Genomic DNA, 17,927 nt, shown 5'->3' with positions numbered 1-17,927 from the left:
TCAATCTGATAACCAACATAGCTATTAAGTGATTACTTGGCAAGTAGCATAGACAGTGTAGATACACTGGACAAAGGGATGATTCATGTCCCAGGTGGAACAGAATGGGACAGCACAAGATTTCATCACACTACTCAGAGCCGTGTGCAATTTAAAACTTATGAATTGTTTATTTCTGTAATTTTCCATTTAACATAGTTGAATTGCTATAGAAAGCAAAACTTCAGGTAAGAGGGGACTACAGTAGTATCAACCAGAACTCAAATTGAGGTTTTTTGGCTACCAGACTAGAGCACTCTTTTCCTACTTATTAGCTGCCTTTCCTGGTCATGCAGCCAACCTCAGTAATCTTCCCTCTCACTTGAGGCACAGGTCAGCTCAATGAATAATCATCTTTCCAAGAGTTGGGGTCTATGCTTGGACCTCAAGACATCACAATGTGGCAAAAACAAAACAAAACAAAACAAACAAAAAACTCACTTGATTAGGAATTCAGAAGACTGGTTCTGGTACCTGGTCTATCATTCAGCTAGCGGTGTGACCCTGTGCTTCCTAAACCAGATCTCAATTCAGTTTGAGGAAAGACTTTCTGGATCTCAGGAGAGAGTGGGCTCTCCATCAGGAGAGTCATATGAAGATCTCATGTCATGACACCTTAAAAAATGATTGCTATTCCAGAAAGGAATTGACCTGAATGAGCTCCAAAGTCTCCTCTACCCAGATGATTCTCCCACTGAGCAGACAGATAGGCTTTGAAGGGCATTCTCTACAAGGTGAGAAGACAAGAAGCATGCTTACACCTAACAATGAGCATTGCCAACCGAGGCCAAGACATGAACGGACAATGTATAAGCCTAAATCTCCTCACTGACTTCTCAGCAGGATCATTCAATGGAGCGGACAATCACAAGGCACTCAAATGAGAAAGGTCTGAAAATACATACTGGTAGTACACACACTAATGGTTTGCAACTCACTCAGGTTACCAGTATAAGTGATCCACTACTCTCCCATCTGGATACTGACCTTCAGCTGCTCAGAATCCCAGCAAAAAGGGATTGAGCCGAAACCGGTTTGGCTCAGTGGATAGAGCGTCGGCCTGTGGACTGAGAGGTCCCAGGTTCGATTCCGGTCAAGGGCATGTACCTGGGTTGCGGGCATATCCCCAGTAGGAGATGTGCAGGAGGCAGCTGATCGATGATTCTCTCTCATCGATGTTTCTAACTCTCTATCTCTCTCCCTTCCTCTCTGTAAAAAATCAATAAAATATATATAAAAAAAAAAAAAAAAGGGATTGAAAGCCATCTCACTGTGACCAAATTCAGCCAATGGGACAAGTATCCCATAGCAGGCCTGAAGTCCTCTCGACAGCCTAAGATAGACCAGGAAGGCCTTAACTAAAGACAGAACACCTTTATTCTTTAGTGAGCCAATAAGAGGGTCAATCTTCACTTGGATTTTGTTCCGTGAAAAAGAAACTATAAAATGGCCCACTCCTGCCTTTGTATACTTAAAATGAAGGATCTATCTTAGAGTCTAATACAGCAAGTCTGCAAGTATATGATCAAGTTCTACATTAAAATCAGTTTAAGGAATAGAATAAGCTAAGAAGGGGAGAATGGAAAGAGAAAAGAAAAAAAGAGACCAAATAGACAGGAATGTGGTAGTTGGGGGAGGCACAAAAAGGGTTAACCTAACAGGCTCAAAAACTGTTTAATGGGAGAAATAATTACAAAATAGGAAACAGGGAATGAGGAGATAGGAGGCAAAGAGACAGCAGACATATCTTGTGCATACAACTAACAATTGCCTGAAGGAGAAGACAACAGATAAGGGCTAGGACAAGTCAGAGTTTACAGTCCTATTCTTTTATTCTATGCCTGTGTTTCTCAGCCTTGTCATACACTGGGATCACGTGGGGAACTTTAAAAATGCTGATATCTGGACTGTAACCCAGATTCTGATTTCACTGAGCCAGTATGTTGGCTTGATCATCAAACAATTTTTAATGCTTTTTATGTGATTCTAAAATGTACCAATGTTAACCACTAATCTATGTGCTTTAAAGTATTATCACCTGACTTTCACCTCCACATAGAATGCAGTAGGTCATGTCAAAAGAATAATTCTGATCAAATACAACATCTGGGAAAAGCTTAGTATAAGTTATAAAATTTTTGAAAGGTAAATTTTTGTAATTATGAAACATTTTCAAAGACATAGAGCTGTAGGAGCAATAAAGATGGAGGTCAGCAGTTACCAAACTGTGATCCATGGATCTCTGAATGTCCCCAAGACCTTTTCAGAGCATCTGTAAGGTCAAAAACTATTTTCACAATACTAAAAATTATTTACCCTTTTCACTCCCTTTCTTTCACAAATGAACTGTGGAGTTCTCCAGAGGCTACATGATGAGTGATATCGCAACAGATTAAATATAGACATTAATATAAGAAGCCTGCAGCATATTAAGCCAAACATTTAAAATTGCAAAATTATTTTTAAAAATCACTCTTCTCATTAAATTATTTCTACTTTGGAAAACCTAGTCATTTTTTATAAAAATGCAGTATTTTTGTTAACATGTAAGAAATTTAATATTCTTTTAAATTAATTAATAATTTTTTTTAAACTTTCCAAGTTTTAATTTTTAAAAAAAGTTATTTGTATTTAGAAAGAGGGGAAGGGAGAAAGAGAGATAGAAGGGGGGGGGGGAGAAAAAACCAAACCATTGATTTATTGTTCCACTTATTTACACATTCCTTGGTTGTTTCTTGTATGTGCCCTGAGCAAGGATCTAACCTGCAACATTGGCATATCTGGACAATGCTCTAACCAACTGAGCTACCTGGTCAGGGTCCCAGTTCTAATTTCTTACAGGGTAAATAGCAACATGTTGCCCCCCATGAAAATATTCTCTGAGGTCCTAAATAATTTTTTAAGAGTAAAAGGGTCCTGAGACCAGAAAGTTTGAGAACCACTAGACTAGATGAACTAAAATTCCAGAGAGGGAAAAGCCTTTCTAGAGGGAACTGGCAATTGTCATCCATTTTCTTCCCTGAAGGCATTTGATGATACTAGGTGAGGACTGAGAATTTGGTCTGGGCCAGGCAGAAGGACTCCACTGGGAGACAGAGAAACAGTCTAGCTTTTGTTCATAGTACAGTACTAGTCTAACAAATTGGAAATTAAGGGGTCCCCAACATACACCCAGCTTTCTTTGTTGGGCATTTACTGAATCCTAGAGCTGTGCAGGAGAATAGGTAGCTAGGCCAAAGAATGAAAACAAAATCTCCCATATTTTCATAATGCTTAGGAGGCAAAATATTGCAAGGAGGGGACCTGCCTCAAACATACAGCGTTCCCCTTAAGACATCTGCAAAATTTTGAAGCTATGAGGAGCAGGAGACTAAAGAGCTAAATTCAAAATCTCCAAGTGGCAGAAATGAAATATCTCATAGTCTTTCAGGATTAAGAGAAGGAAATCCACCAGCTCTCATAAAAAGTTAGGAAAGGACTTGCCTGAGAAACTGTGACAAATGAGTGCTAGACCAAGTCTTACTAAAACTACAACCCAGTTCCAAAAGAGCTCAATCTCTGATTGGCTTGAGGTGATTAGGTCCTCACCTTATATACCTAACAGAATGAAGGGAAACCCTATATCTGATGGAATTTAAATCATCTGGACCCTCTTTTTTTTGTGTGTGTGTGTGTATATGCTGTCCAGCATTTAAAAAAATAAATTACTAGATATGAGAAGAAGCAGGAAAATGTAACCAATAATCATGATAAAGAATTTCTATAAATGATTCAGATATGAGAGTTACCAGACCAGGACTTTAAAATAAGCACAATTGAAAAGTTAAAGAACATAATAGCAAAAGATAAACACAAAGCATAAGTGAAAATATAGAAATTTTAGAAAGGGAACCAGAACTATAAAAGAATAAAATGGACATTCTAGAACTGAAAATACATTATCTGAAAGGAGGATTCCACTAAATGGCTTAAACAGTGCAGTGTTCACAGCAGAATACAGGATTAGAGAATTCATGGATAGATCAATAGAAAATAATCAAACCAAAGCATGGAGAGAAGAGAACAGAGCTGAGCCTAAGAGACAAATGGAATATAGTTAAAAAGTCAAACATAAATATTGGATTCCCAGAAGGAGAGCAGAGAATGGAGCAGAAGCAATATGTGAACACTAAAGAAAATGTGTATTTTATAATTGTTAGGTAAAATGCTCTTGATGTTGTTAAGGTCCAACTGAATAATCATGTTTAAATATTTTATATCCTTACTGATGTTTTTGGGTGATTATTGAGAAAGGTATAATAAAATCTCTCATTTTGATTATGAATTTGTCTATTATCCTTCTAGTTTTTACAATTTTGAGTTATATATTTTTAAACAGGTATATCCAAACTAAAGATTGTAACATATTACTGTTGAACTCACACACTTATCATTAAGGAATATGTTTTTGTCTCTATAATACTTCTTGTACTAAAGTCTACTTTTGTCTAATATTGATATATTACCTCTGCTTTATTTTGCTTAGTGTTTGTATCATATATCGTATCTCCTCCTTTTGCTTTTAACCGTTTTGTATCCTTATACTTAAAGTGTATCTTTTACAAATAGCGTATAGGTGGGTTTTGTTTTTTACCCAGTCTGACACTCTTTGCCTTTCAATTGTATTGTTTAGCCTGTTTACATACACCAAGTGGGAGCATGTCTGAAAGGACTGAAACCATACAACATATGTTCTCTGACTACAGTGAAATTAAACTGGAAATCAAGGAGAAAGATAATCAGAACAGTCTACAAGTGTTTGAAAATTAAGCAACACACTCCTAATATCCATGGGCCAAAAAAGGAATTGCAATGAAAATTAGAAAATCTTTTGAACTGAATGATAATGAAAATATGAAATATCAAAACTTGGTAAATGCAGCAAAAACAGTGCTAAGATGGAAGTTTATAGCTTTAAATGTAAGATTAAGAGTTTAAAAATCAATGACCAAATCTTCCACCTCAAGAAGCTAGAAAAATAAGAGCAAGTTAAAAAAAAAAAAAGACTTCTACCCTGAAAACTATAAAATGTTGCTATGAGCAATTTTAAAAGGCCTAAATAAGTGACAGGATAAACAATGCTCATGGATTGGAAGAATCACTCAGTTAAAATGTCAATTTTCCCCCTACCTTAATCTATACGTTCAATTCTAACACAATAAAAATTCCAGCAGGACGTTTTTTTTGGAGGGAGAGGGTGCAGTGGAATGACAAGCTAACAAGGAAATGCAAAGAACCAAGAAGAGCCAAGGCCATCTTTAAGAAGAATAAAGCTGGAGAGTCCCAAATAGAAAGGTCAATGAATTTAAGGAAAGGCGTTCAATATTATTAATCATTAAGGAAATGAAAATTAAGAGCACAATGAGATACCACTACATCCATACCAGAATGTGTAAAATTAAAATGCCTAAAAAATACCAAGGTTGCAGCTCAACTACAACTCTCACACATTGCTCGTGGTAGTGTATACTGGCACAGCTATTTCAAAAACCTGTCTAGCAGTTTCTAATAAAGCTAACAGAAATAAGCGCTATGCCCACCAAGAGACATGTGCAAGAAGGTTCACAGCACTGTGATTCACAAGAGGCAAAAACCTGCAAACAACGCAAATGTCCATCAGAGGAGAACAGATAAATAACTATAGTATACAATGATTATTACTCAGCAATGGAAATAAGCCAGAAATCACTTTATGCAATAACATAAATGACTCTTACAGACATAATGTTGAAAGAAACCAAACACACAAGAATATATACCATATAATGCCATTTATATGAAGTTCAAAATCAGATGAGACTAATTTGGTTTAGAGATTATGACCATAATTCACTTTTGGAAGGAATAGTGACAGTTGATAGGGATAGCCAAAAATGATCCTTCTGGGGTGTTTAAAAGATCCTGTATTTTGGTCTGGATGGTGGTTACACAGGTATATGCACAAGTAAAAGCTTGCCAGCTGTATACTTATAATCTCTTCACTTGAATCCATGTAAATATCTCAATAAAAAAAGAACAAAATAATTGTTCTCACCTGTTACCAACTGTTCTTTGAAAATCACAGTGACCATTTTTTTTGCAACTTTTCCACTATTCTTTTTTTTTTTTTTAAATATATTTTATTGATTTTTTACAGAGAAGAAGGGACAGGGATAGAAAGTCAGAAACATCGATGAGAGAGATCCATCAGCTGCCTCCTGCACGCCCCCCAGTGGGGACGTGCCTGCAACCACGGTACATGCCCTTGACCGGAATCGAACCCGGGACCCTTGAGTCCGCAGGCCGACGCTCTATCCACTGAGCCAAACCGGTTCGGCTCCACTATTCTTACTGGTAAGAGTCTAGTAACTCTTCAAGATATTCTTTGAGCCACATTTCAAAGTCCTTACACACGAAACTTTTCGGCCAGACTTTTGGCCCCTCCCCTTACCCATTGTGTCTAAGAATGTGTAGTCTCCTACCTGCTCCAGCTCCTCCTCAGCATATTTTTGGCGACTCCGCTCATTTTCAGTGCCCTCCCGCAGCTCCTTCAGTCGCTGGGCTTCCTGCTTGGCAATGTTGATCTCATCTCGCAGCTTCTTCTCCAGGTGGACCTTCTCCACTTCCACTGTGCGGTGCTCCTCCTGGGCCTTGTGCAGCCTGGGGGGCGATGAGGGAGCTGGAGGAGGCCAGGCAACAGGGTACCAGCCACCACGCCATGAGTCATGGCATCAAAGAGGAAACTGAGGGCTCCAGCACTCAGCACATACTCTCTTTATTCTGCTGACTCTCTGGCTCTAAGTTAGTTCAGTGCCAACAGAAACCAGTCATTACCACAATTCTTATACTGGCCATCCTTTTGCTGCCAGTAATAAAATCTGTGAAGCTAGGTTCCCAGGTATCTGAACCCTTCCTCTAAGGCAGTGGTTCTCAACCTTCCTAATGCCGCGACCCTTTAATACAGTCCTCATGTTGTGATGACCCCAACCATAAAATTATTTTCGTTGCTACTTCATAACTGTAATTTTGCTACTGTTAGGAATCATAATGTAAATATCTGATATGCAGGACGTATTTTCATTGTTACAAATTGAACATAATTAAAGCATAGTGATTAATCACAAAAACAATATGTAATTATATATGTGCTTTCCGATGGTCTTAGGCGACCCCTATGAAAGGGTCGTTTGACCCCTAAAGGGGTCACGACCCACAGGTTGAGAACCACTGCTCTAAGGTGTCTGACATGCTAAAATTATAACAACGATTAGTTTACAAGATATTTCACATTTGCCTCCCTGCAGATAATGATATATTGTATCATTATCAGTCTAAAACAGGTGTGGATATAAAGGCTTGGAGAGGGGAAGTAACTGCAGATAGAAGTGAGAATAGAATTCCAGTCTGTATGATTTAAAATTCCATAGTTATTCCCCTTATACAAGGGTGTCTGGAAGGTTCAATATAAATGTAAATACCCTGCAAGCTAGATCAAAGATCCAGAGAAAGCTTAATGGCTGAGTTATAAACGAGGTGGGGAGATTTAAGGAAGGTGAGAAAGGAACCATTGAGCTGTCCAACCAATGTTTGGACTCCTGAGTACCTGTTACCAGAAACACAGAAAAATTAAATTCTTACCAAAGGGGCTAGGGAGAGCTTGGGAAAGCTCCCTGCTTCTCATAGGCCTGAGTTTCCTTCCTCAGTATCTTCCATGGTGGGTAAGATCTCAAAAGCATCAGTTATTATGAAAATATATCCTTCTCCCCATCCATACATTTCCTCCGTTCATTGGCAAAATCTTCCAACCATCCAAGTAAGCCTCCTTCCTTCCTTCCATCTTTCTTCCACATATCTATTTATATTCATTCATTCATTCACTCACCAAGTACTTTCAGGTGTCTACTAAATGTCAAGCCCTGTGCCAAGCCCCAGAAATATGGAAATGAATTAAAAAAAAAAACAGTCCCTGCCACTGAGGCATTCATTATCTAATCTAATTTAGACAAATAGATAACTGTACACAATGTGGTAAGTTCTACAATAGGTAGACATACAAGGTGTTGTGAGAGCCCAAAGGATGGAGTGATTAACTCCACCTGAAAGAGTCAGGAAAGGCAAAGCATCGGCTAGCACCCAGCAGAAAGAGTAAGATTTGCTAATCCCTCTGGAAGAGGGAAAGGACTTAACACAGGGGTGGGAAAACTTTTTGACTCGAGGGCCACAATGGGTTCTTAAACTGGACCGGAGGACCGGAACAAAAGCTTGGATGGAGTGTTTGTGTGAACTAATATAAATTCAAAGTAAACATCATTACATAAAAGGGTACGGTCTTTTTTTTTTTTAGTTTTATTCATTTCAAACGGGCCAGTTCCGGCCTGAGGGCCGTAGTTTACCCACGGCTGACTTAACCACTATCAGGTCTTCTTACCTTAGTAAGAACCACCGAGTTACCAGTAGACCAGGATAGAAGGGAAAAATGGTGATGAAGAAGACAAGTGATGCATGGCTTAAACTGGAGGTACAGCAGAAAAAGGATAGGCTACAGAACAAACAGGGCCACAGAGAAGAACACTGACCACTGAGTTAAGTAGGTGAAACAGAAGAGACAGAAACAGAATTCAACCTTTAAAAAATCCCAAGTCCAGATTGGTCATCAATATCTGAAACCTCAAAAGATGTGGTGGGTTAAGTGGGAAGGGAAGAGGAAGAAATGTCTAGGCTGCTCTCCTACTGCTGACAAGCTGCAGTCTTCTGCCCATTTTGTTCACAGAGAAAGGGAGTGGAACCTTTTCAAAGTAAACACCAGGTGGCACTAAAGCATAACTAAAACAAATCAGAGGCGCCATTTCCTGCCCCCATATCCTTCTCAGGTTGAATACCCTCCTTTATTGTATTCCTTCGAGACACAACTGCCTAAAATTACACCATTAGAGATTCAATTCTTCACGGAAATATTATCCTTGCTGAAAGCAGCCTCTTGAGAAAAGCCTATGGTAGATCTGTCTTCATATAATAGGGAGCTCCTTTAAAGTAGAATCAAAACTGACCCACTTGTATAGTCTTAACAGGATCTAGAAGAGATGAAAATCAATAAATACTATTGGGAGCAGAAATTGAGCAAATAAAATGTACTATCAGGCCTTGCCCCACTCCATCTCCTCCAAAGAAGACTGAGCATCTTGAAGGCAGCAATCAGTTAGCATTACAAGTAAGAAAACTGCACAGCTTTACTGCAAGCCCTGGCTCTAAAGCCAGTGGTTCTCAACCTTCCTAATGCCACAACCCTTTAATACAGTTCCTCATGTTGTAATGACCCCCAATTTCATTGCTACAAATTGAACATAATTAAAGCATAGTGATTAATCACAAAACCAATATGTAATTATATATGTGTTTTCCGATGGTCTTAGGCAACCCCTGTGAAAGGGTCATTCGACCCCCAAAGGGGTCATGACCCACAGGTTGGGAACCGCTGCTCTAAGCAGTTATGTGACTATGGACAAATCTGTTCCCTATACTGAGCCTGTTTCTTCGTTTTTAAATGGGAATCAAAATTCCTGCCTGCCTCAAAGAATTATCTTGAAACCCAATAAAATCCTAACTGGAATGTGCATGTAGCATTACATTTATCTACCCAAAATATCAGGAACTTTGAAAAAAAAAAAAAGCTCTATGTTGGCTGGCAGTGTAGGCCTATTAAATAAGGAGTGAGGAGGTGGCATGTAGCTCTGGACACTGTCAGAAAAGGATGCATGTGTGCACATGTGTAATCCCATCTCTGGGGGTATGTGCATTTGTTTCTCTCAGTGCCACAGTGGTCATTTAGCTCTGTAGGCCGTAGGGAGCAGGGAGGGCTGGGAGCTTAGTTTTATCCCCAAACTTGGAATGTCTCCTAGTTTTCATTCCAAAGGCCTAGATTCGTTGCCTTTGGAATGAAAACAGTACATGTTTTTCAGACAAAGGAAGAATGGGGACTGCCCGGACAGCAGCATTTAGCCCCAATTGGCAAAGGGCTCAGGATCAAGGGGTCTACTAAAGTAGCTAGGACTCAGCTCAGAGATAAAACTCCTCCTTTTACCCCTAGAAACCTGGCTCATGGGAATGAATCTGATAGGACTGCTTTTACTGAGGCAGTACCCTGAGGGTGTCAAAATTCCTAGCTCACTATTTACTGATAATGTGAACCCAAGCAAGGCACTAACCCTCTCTAAGCTTTCATTTCTTCAACTCTAAGTAAGGATAATAATAGTACCTACCTAACCGTGTTGTGATTATTAATAACAATAATGCATTTAAGTGCTTAACAATACCTAACTCACAAGAAATCCTTTCCTTATCCCTCTAAAGAAAATAGTATCTATCATTAAAAAATAACAAAAAAGAGCCAGACTTCATTTCCTTTTACATGGATTCCTACAAAGACTTCCCAACTAGACTCCCTAGTCTGCAGAGTAATTTTCTAAAAGACAGTCTTACCTCTTCTCAAAAGCAAAACAAACAAACAAGTAACTGCATTGACTCTCTGTTGCCTTTTGAATCCTACTAAAGTTCTCCATATGAGTCTTAAGGCACCAGGGCTCTGGCCTCACTACACATTCAACTTTAACTATTGGGACCTCTCTACCCATCTTTCAAGGCCACCTTCTCAGCATCCACATAATTCATCCCCTGCCTCTGTGCTCTTTCAGTCCTTAGAGTTATCATCCCATAAGCTGGCACTGAATCACTGCACTAAGTGTGTGCTCACTGCTCCTTCTCATGTGTGAGTTTTGTTGCCCCAGGAGCAGCGAATTCCTTACAATCCCAGCACAGTCCTGGTTCCTAGATATTAGGAAGTACTTAGATCAGTGGTTCTCAACCTTCCTAATGCCACGACCCTTTAATACAGTTTCTCATGTTGTGGTGACCCCCAATTTCATTGTTACAAATTGAACATAATTAAAGCATAGTGATTAATCACAAAAACAATATGTAATTATATATGTGCTTTCCGATGGTCTTAGGCGACCCCTGTGAAAGGGTCGGTTGAGAACCGCTGACTTAGATCGATTGGTACCCTTTTCCACAACTATCTCTTCAATAGTAGTTTTAAGTCAAGTTTTATTTAGACAGAATTCCAGACTATCAGAGCTGGGCCGTTAATATTCTCCTAGTTTGACATCTTCATATTACTGATGAGGAAATAAGTCCTAGAAGGGAAAGGGATTTACCCAAAGTCATACAAGAAGTGAGTATTTATGAGATTTGGAAGGTAGTAGGAAGACAGACTTGTGAGGCTTCTCTGGAGAATAGTGAAGAACAGTACACTGTATCTATTTCTAAGGGAAAGGAAACAAAGGTACGGTAAAGCATAGAATGACCCCTTAGCAAGGCATCCTACCAGGGAAGCTGAAGACTTCTGACAGCCACATATTTCTTCCTCTGAAGCTCAGAGAGAAAATAGATAGAAATAAGTTTCTGCCCTGGGGAAGATTACTTGCCCATGCAACTGGAATGGCAAGAACCCGGACCTTCAATGCAGTTTTGGAAGGATGGCACAGCCTTGGCAGCCATGTCAATGTGGTCCCAGGGACCAGGTAGCCCACAACCCAAGTAGAAACAGGAGGCTCCCAGGAGCTGGCAACACTGGGGCTGTGGAGAAGGGGCAGGGCCTTACCTTTCCTGAAGGTCATGCAGACTCTGCTCAGCTCGGTGTAACCCCTCCAGATCCTTCATCATCTTCTTCATGTGCTCCTTGGAGTAACGGTTCTGGATATAAGCAAACCAGCAGCCACCAACACCAATAACAATAGACACCACCAGCATGAAGTCCTTGAGGTGATTATGGCGGGTCACTGCCAGAGAGAAAAGGCATAGTAAGTCAGGCTGCCCACTGCACACTTAGCCTTGCAGAGTCCACTGCATCCCCTCCTCCATGAAGCCTTCATTTCTGTTCTTAGACACACACTTGCCACATACTATCACAGTAAGCTCTGTGCCTATTTCTCTGCTAAGTCAAGGACTAGTTTGGAAAGGATGAGAGGCCTTAAAGCAACATTGGAACCTATTAAATCATGCTTCCCTAATATGCAGTGAAGAGGAGAGCACTAGTGTCTTCTCAATACATGCCAGCCATCCGTGGTCTGCAGTTTTGGTCCATGTGCCCAGATGCAGTGGCTTCCATTCTACAGGGTAAGCATGCTAGGGTGCATGAACAGATAGAAGGGGATGGCTGGCAAGGGTATAAAAGCCAAGTTGCTTAGAGCTTGTGATCTGGCTGGGGAACTGAATTACCACAGGAGTTGGGTCTCCTGGATTACTAAGCTATTATATATACAAGGGGCAAAGTCAAAATCAGGTAAAAAAAAATCTGTAAGTCTCATCTATGGAGAGCTTTTCTAGGCTGTGGCTCAATCCACAGACCAGGTAGAACAGGAGTAGCTCAAGCGATTGGTATGTATAAAACAGTCCACATGCCAGGAATAGAGGGGCAGAGCTACCTGCTGAGAATGCCTGGCAGCAATTTGGTGAAGCAGCCAGGGCCCCAGCCACCACCTTGGATTCAGAGTAATAATCAGTCTCCAGAGCAAAACTGAAAAGCTAATCAAGGAATAACAGAAGATGAGAACAAAAGCCATGTCCTAAGAATTAAGCCAACCAGAAGAGGGGCACTCCTGGAGCCTGACATTGTTCCTACTATATTAGATCTGGGCCCAGGGCCAAAGTGGAGGAGACCTGAAAGAGACACCTAAGGAGAAGAGGGCTGCTGCTGTACTCAATTTGGGATAGAGTAGCTGTGGGCTCAGAGGACCCCAGATGTGGGGGTCAGGGAAGGAAAGAAAGAGGGAATGACCTCCTGTGCACAGCAGGTTACCCTCAGGTTGAGGAGAGGAAAGCAGGACTGACAGGATCCCAGGAAAGGAGCTAATGGTAATCCAAAAGGTCCCAGGTAGAGCCACCAAGCTGAGGTAGGGTCTAGACAGCAGAAAAAGACACATGAAAATGAGGCCCAGATTGAGAAAAAGGGTTATATTCATAGTTCCTCACTGAAAGGCTGAGCAGCAGGACATGGGGAGGGTGTGGGATCAAAAGCAGATTAGCACATTCTATTTCCATCCAAGGGAGAGTTACTAGGTCTGGGATGGGACTGGTGTCCTTTACATGTTTATGTCAGATTCTCACAGAGAAAACTAAGGGTCCTCTAGCAGCCAGCCATCTTCTAGCCGCCAGGCAAGCCTACACTTCCATCCATACTCAAGTTCTCATGCTCCTCTCGTCAGGTCCCAAGAAGAGCTATCTCTGCAGCATAGTGAGCTGCCTTTCTTTCCAGAACACACCAGCCTCCTACACAGTCTCCTATTTGTTAAGGACTGTTAACCTTGGCTTCCCAGGGTTTCTCAATTCCAGGGATTCTCAATTCTACACTCCTACAGAAAGTCAAAGGTATTTTTGCTCAAGATTCCATGCGACCAGCACCTCCAACACTTCAGATTTTTAAGGTGGGCATGCAGACTGGGTGCCTATCTATTCTACTCAGTCCCTTATTTAACCTTGTCCAGATCAATTTGGAACAAGATGCTATTATTTTTTCCAGCTTCACAGTCTCATCCAAGTCATGAATACGAATGGCCAGGACCAAGGATAGGATCTAAGGCAGGGGTGGGCAACCTTTTTGTGAGTGCATGCCAAAACCAGCAAAATCTCTGACTCAAAATTCTTCTGCGTGCCAACCCTAATTTTTTGAGAACATGTTATGCCTACTTAATATCTCTTAAGGTATACCTATGTGAAGAACCTTGAAGAAATAATAAAATTCATTTGAGTGACAAAAACACAGTATATGATGATGAAAAATACATTTATTTTTTAATGTATACATGTACACTGATAGTCCGACATAAAACTTTATGACTCCATTTAATATTATCAGTGGGACTTCTGCTGCTGCATCACTGATGACAGAGATTTTTACATCAGGTTTATATTACGTGACCTTCAGAGATATACATGAGCTACTACTTTCATCTGTCAGACTACTCCTATTATGAGACTTAACAAAATTCATCACTGAGAACAAAGATTCCCAAGCGTATGTGGATGAAAACATGGAGAGTAATGCTGTTGCAAAGTTTTTTAAACAGAAAAAATTTTCTGGAATGGCATTCCAAGTTCTCAATAGTTGTTTTCGACACTTCCCTCTGATACTCCTGTCTCTAATCGCTTTTTTTCAATGTTTTCCAAGTCAACTCGAAGGTCAATAAATTTCTGCTTCCAAATTGAGCTACTCTGAAATTCAATCAACTGCATTTAAAGTCAGCCATGTCTATCCATGAAAACATTTGTAAGTTTAGTTCCTCCAGTTTCATGCTGTCTGGAAACCTCATGAATTTTGCTGTCTATTCCAGTTCTCTGAATTTCGCAAATCTTGAGCAAAACTGCTCAATAGTTGACTCAATGATGTTTAAAAACAGATTTCGAAGGCTTTCACAGTCTGTTCTGTCATCTTTTGGGAGGTCTTTGATGTGCCTCTTGAGGTTTGGGAAATATCTAAATCTCTCACCATCCACATCCCTCTTAAAGTTTCTTTTCAAAAGCCTTTATGTAACCAAACATAACATCAAGTGTCTTGCCAGTTCCTTGTAATGTAACATTTAAGTCATTCAAATGTTCACAAAAATTGTAAATGGAAGATTATAAGAGAGGGTTTCGCGAGCCAGCAAAAGTTACTGGCGTGCCATGTTTGGCACGCGTGCCAGGGGTTGCCCACCCCTGATCTAAGGTAATACTGTTCCACCTATCAGTACTTGCTGGATCTCTTCAACCAGTTTTGACTTTACTTAAATGTAAAGCATCCACCCCATACTTACATCCTTCTGCCTTCTCAAATGCAGAGGTAAAGCTCAGGTATGCTATCTGTCACATTCCATGCGCCACCAAGTGTGGTGGGAAGAAAACGAGTCTAATATGGCTGATTTACTCTGTGGCCCTTGATTGTTACTTGTCTGTACATCAGTGCCTAGCACAGCACCGACTAACACACAGAGGCCCTCAATAAATATTTGTGGGACTGAGTTGTTACTGATCAGCCTCAAATATGATATCTCCCTCTCCTTAATCCATATAAGGAACTAAAATAGAGCAAATATACAATGTATCAGATATTTATATTCACCATCTCTAATTCTCACAACTACTCTCTAAGGTAGAGTATTAGTAGTCTCATTCTATAGACCAGAAAACTGTGGCTCATAGGAGCAATGACTTGCTGGAGTTCACAAAAAGTGGCAGAGCTAGGATTCAAATCCAGCTGTGCCTGATTGCATGGTCTTTCTACTACACCCACTTTGTCATGACAACTTTCATACTCATGTAGCAGGTATTGTTTCCACTTTGTTACATACAAATATCTCTCACCATGGAGAGGCCTATATCTCCTGATCTAGCCAAAATGTGACTTAAGAGTTCCAAGGCCCCAGTTTTCCCTTCAAATAACATCTTGGGAGCTGACTGTGGCCTAGCCATCAGGACAGACCTTTAAAAGGTTAAACATAAGGCCTCATGTAGAGAAATTCTGCCATCAAAGAAAGCATCCTAAACCAAGTATTAGGATGTCTAGGTTTTATGCTGTCCTCTTCCCCAATTTGTTATGAAATTCACTTCCCCCATCTGGATCTCAGCCTCCTCAGCTGTAAAATGCGTTATATAGAATTGCTAGAGATCAAATGTGTATTTGTAAATGAACGCTTAGAGATGTTTTGGAAACATTCAGATGGACTTATCCAATAGATAATTAGGAATGTGGATGTGGGATTTGAGGAAGAGATGGAGGCTGGAAGGCTGATATGAGAATTGTCAGGTCCCTTCAGAGGAGCCCTGACCTGAACCCCAGAGTCCTAAATAAATCTAAGATGGTTAATTTTATGTTAACTTGACTGGGAAAACATTATTTCTGGGTGTATCTGTGAGGTTATCTTCTTAAGAGATTAACATTTGAATTGGTAGACTGAGCATCATCCATTCATCCTCAGGCTGCTGAGGGCCTGAATAGAACCAAAGGTGGTGGAAGAGTGGATTTTGTTGGGAGCCATTAAAGATATTGGCTTAGACAAAGCCATCTTAAGAACTATAAGTTTCTGGCTCCTCCAGAAACTCCTAATTACCAGAAACCACCTGTGTCTTGCAAATTGGCCAGCAGTTAAAGATAAACTACCCTCACACAGCCGCTAAATCACACATCTCCACTGATAAACACATAGCCATCCGGAGCCTGCTAAATCACACATCTCCACTGATAAGCACAGCCATCAGGAGCCTAATAAATCTCTAGTAATAGGTTACTGCCCATAGACCCCTTTGCCCCCCCCCCCCCCCCCCCCCCCGTTCCTAAAACAGTATATATTCTGCCGCTGTGAGAATAAAGTTTGAGGCTTGATCAGAACTTGTCTTGCCTCCATTCTTTCGTGTCCCTTGTTTGTTTCATTCTCCTAGGGTGTCTCTTCGTTCCCACGTTGTTGTCCCGCGGGTCGGGACAGGATTTGCTCTCTCAGCTTGAATTGACACATCCTCTTACATCAGTGCTCCTGGTTCTCGGGTCTTGGGACTCAGACAGGGATTTACACCATCAGCCCTCTGATTCTCTGGCCTTTGGACTCAAACTTACACCATCATCTCCCTTGATTCTCAAGCCTTTAGAATTGGGCTGAATTACACCACTGGCTTTCCTGGTTCTCCAGCTTGCCAATGGCAGATCATGGGTCTCTTGGCATTCACAATTACGTGATTTATTAAATTCCTATAATAAATCTCTTATTCATATCTATATACATATCCTATTGGCTCTGTTACTCTGTTGAACCCTGAATAATACAGAATCTATAAATTATTGTGTCAGAAAAAGAGGGGGAAATACAGAAATCAAGTTCTAGTCTATGCCTATCTAGACTATGCCTAGTCTGTGATGTACTTCTTTTCATCATAATCCCACTCTCATTCTTCAGTTCCTACAACCTACCTTCCCAGCCCAGCACAGTCCACAGAGATCCTTCCATTCCTCTTCTCTGCACTAGGATCCCTGATCAACCCTCTCTTTGGACAGGTAAACATGACTTATCTCTAACTATCTCAGGGACTATCTTGTATGTTTTTCAGCTTTCATGTGAGTCACTTCTTTCTGATAGTCTGTGAGTTCCTCAGGACCAAGCACAAAACTAATTTATCTTTGTAGCTCCATACGTAGCATACAGCCTGACCAGAGCAAGTGCTCAGCAAAGGCGGTAAGAAGAGGTTTTAGTCTGAAAAGGGGGGAGGGGCTGTATAATATAAAGTGCATGTGAAGGGCAAATACCAGCTCCTGGGACATGAAGAATATGGCCAGCTATCTTACACAGCCCCTACACAAGCTCAGCTCTCAGCATCCACCTCGCACCCAGAGAACATAGCCTGGGCAGAGAGACGATGGAGTTTTCATTAGAACAGATGTGGCTGGCCAAATGAACAAAGCTAACCCAGGGAAGCTGGCTGAGACCTGAGAACCCAGAGGGTGGCAAAATTCCTAGCCTGAGTGCTGTTAATAGATTTTAGCAAAATGAGGTCAACTGTTCACACAATCAGGCCTAAGGCAGCATAGGAGAGTGTAAACTAATTAGATGCTGACATGTCAACAGAGTTAGGGGTAATGGTGAAAATTTTCAAGGTTCCAGTTATCACTGAAAAGTGAGCCTCTAATCATTATCACTTTCTGGAATTCCCTCTCCCAATCTACTGCCCACAATACCCTGCCCCAAGCAGCTATAGATATTCATGCCTACCTGCTGAAATATGTGCTAAGAGTTTCTTTTGTCATTTACATAGCCTTCTGTGTTGAGGTGTCTGTTTAACCTGGAACAGCTATT

At 40.7% G+C, this 17,927-nt stretch overlaps 1 protein-coding gene across 17 annotated transcripts in view; it reads right to left on the bottom strand.

Annotated features, from left to right (window-relative positions):
• Positions 1 to 17,927, bottom strand: part of STIM1 (stromal interaction molecule 1) — a 227,183-nt gene that overhangs the window by 12,276 nt on the left and 196,980 nt on the right. For all 17 annotated transcript variants that reach the window (XR_004970392.1, XR_004970393.1, XM_036325164.1 and 14 more), the window contains 2 exons: positions 11,714 to 11,891; positions 6,540 to 6,717 (listed from right to left, as the gene is read on the bottom strand). Coding sequence is in view for 15 of the 17 variants with exons in the window: in XM_036325164.1 (XP_036181057.1) it covers positions 6,540 to 6,717; positions 11,714 to 11,891 (356 nt within the window). In the remaining 2 variants the exon portion in view is untranslated. The remainder of the gene's footprint in view (positions 1 to 6,539; positions 6,718 to 11,713; positions 11,892 to 17,927) is intronic.

The sequence above is a fragment of the Myotis myotis genome, unplaced genomic scaffold (assembly GCF_014108235.1).
Source record: "Myotis myotis isolate mMyoMyo1 unplaced genomic scaffold, mMyoMyo1.p scaffold_m19_p_10, whole genome shotgun sequence".
Taxonomy (NCBI): domain Eukaryota; kingdom Metazoa; phylum Chordata; class Mammalia; order Chiroptera; family Vespertilionidae; genus Myotis; species Myotis myotis.
Note: the sequence above shows the minus strand (reverse complement) of the source record. Positions and strands in the feature narration are given on the sequence as shown.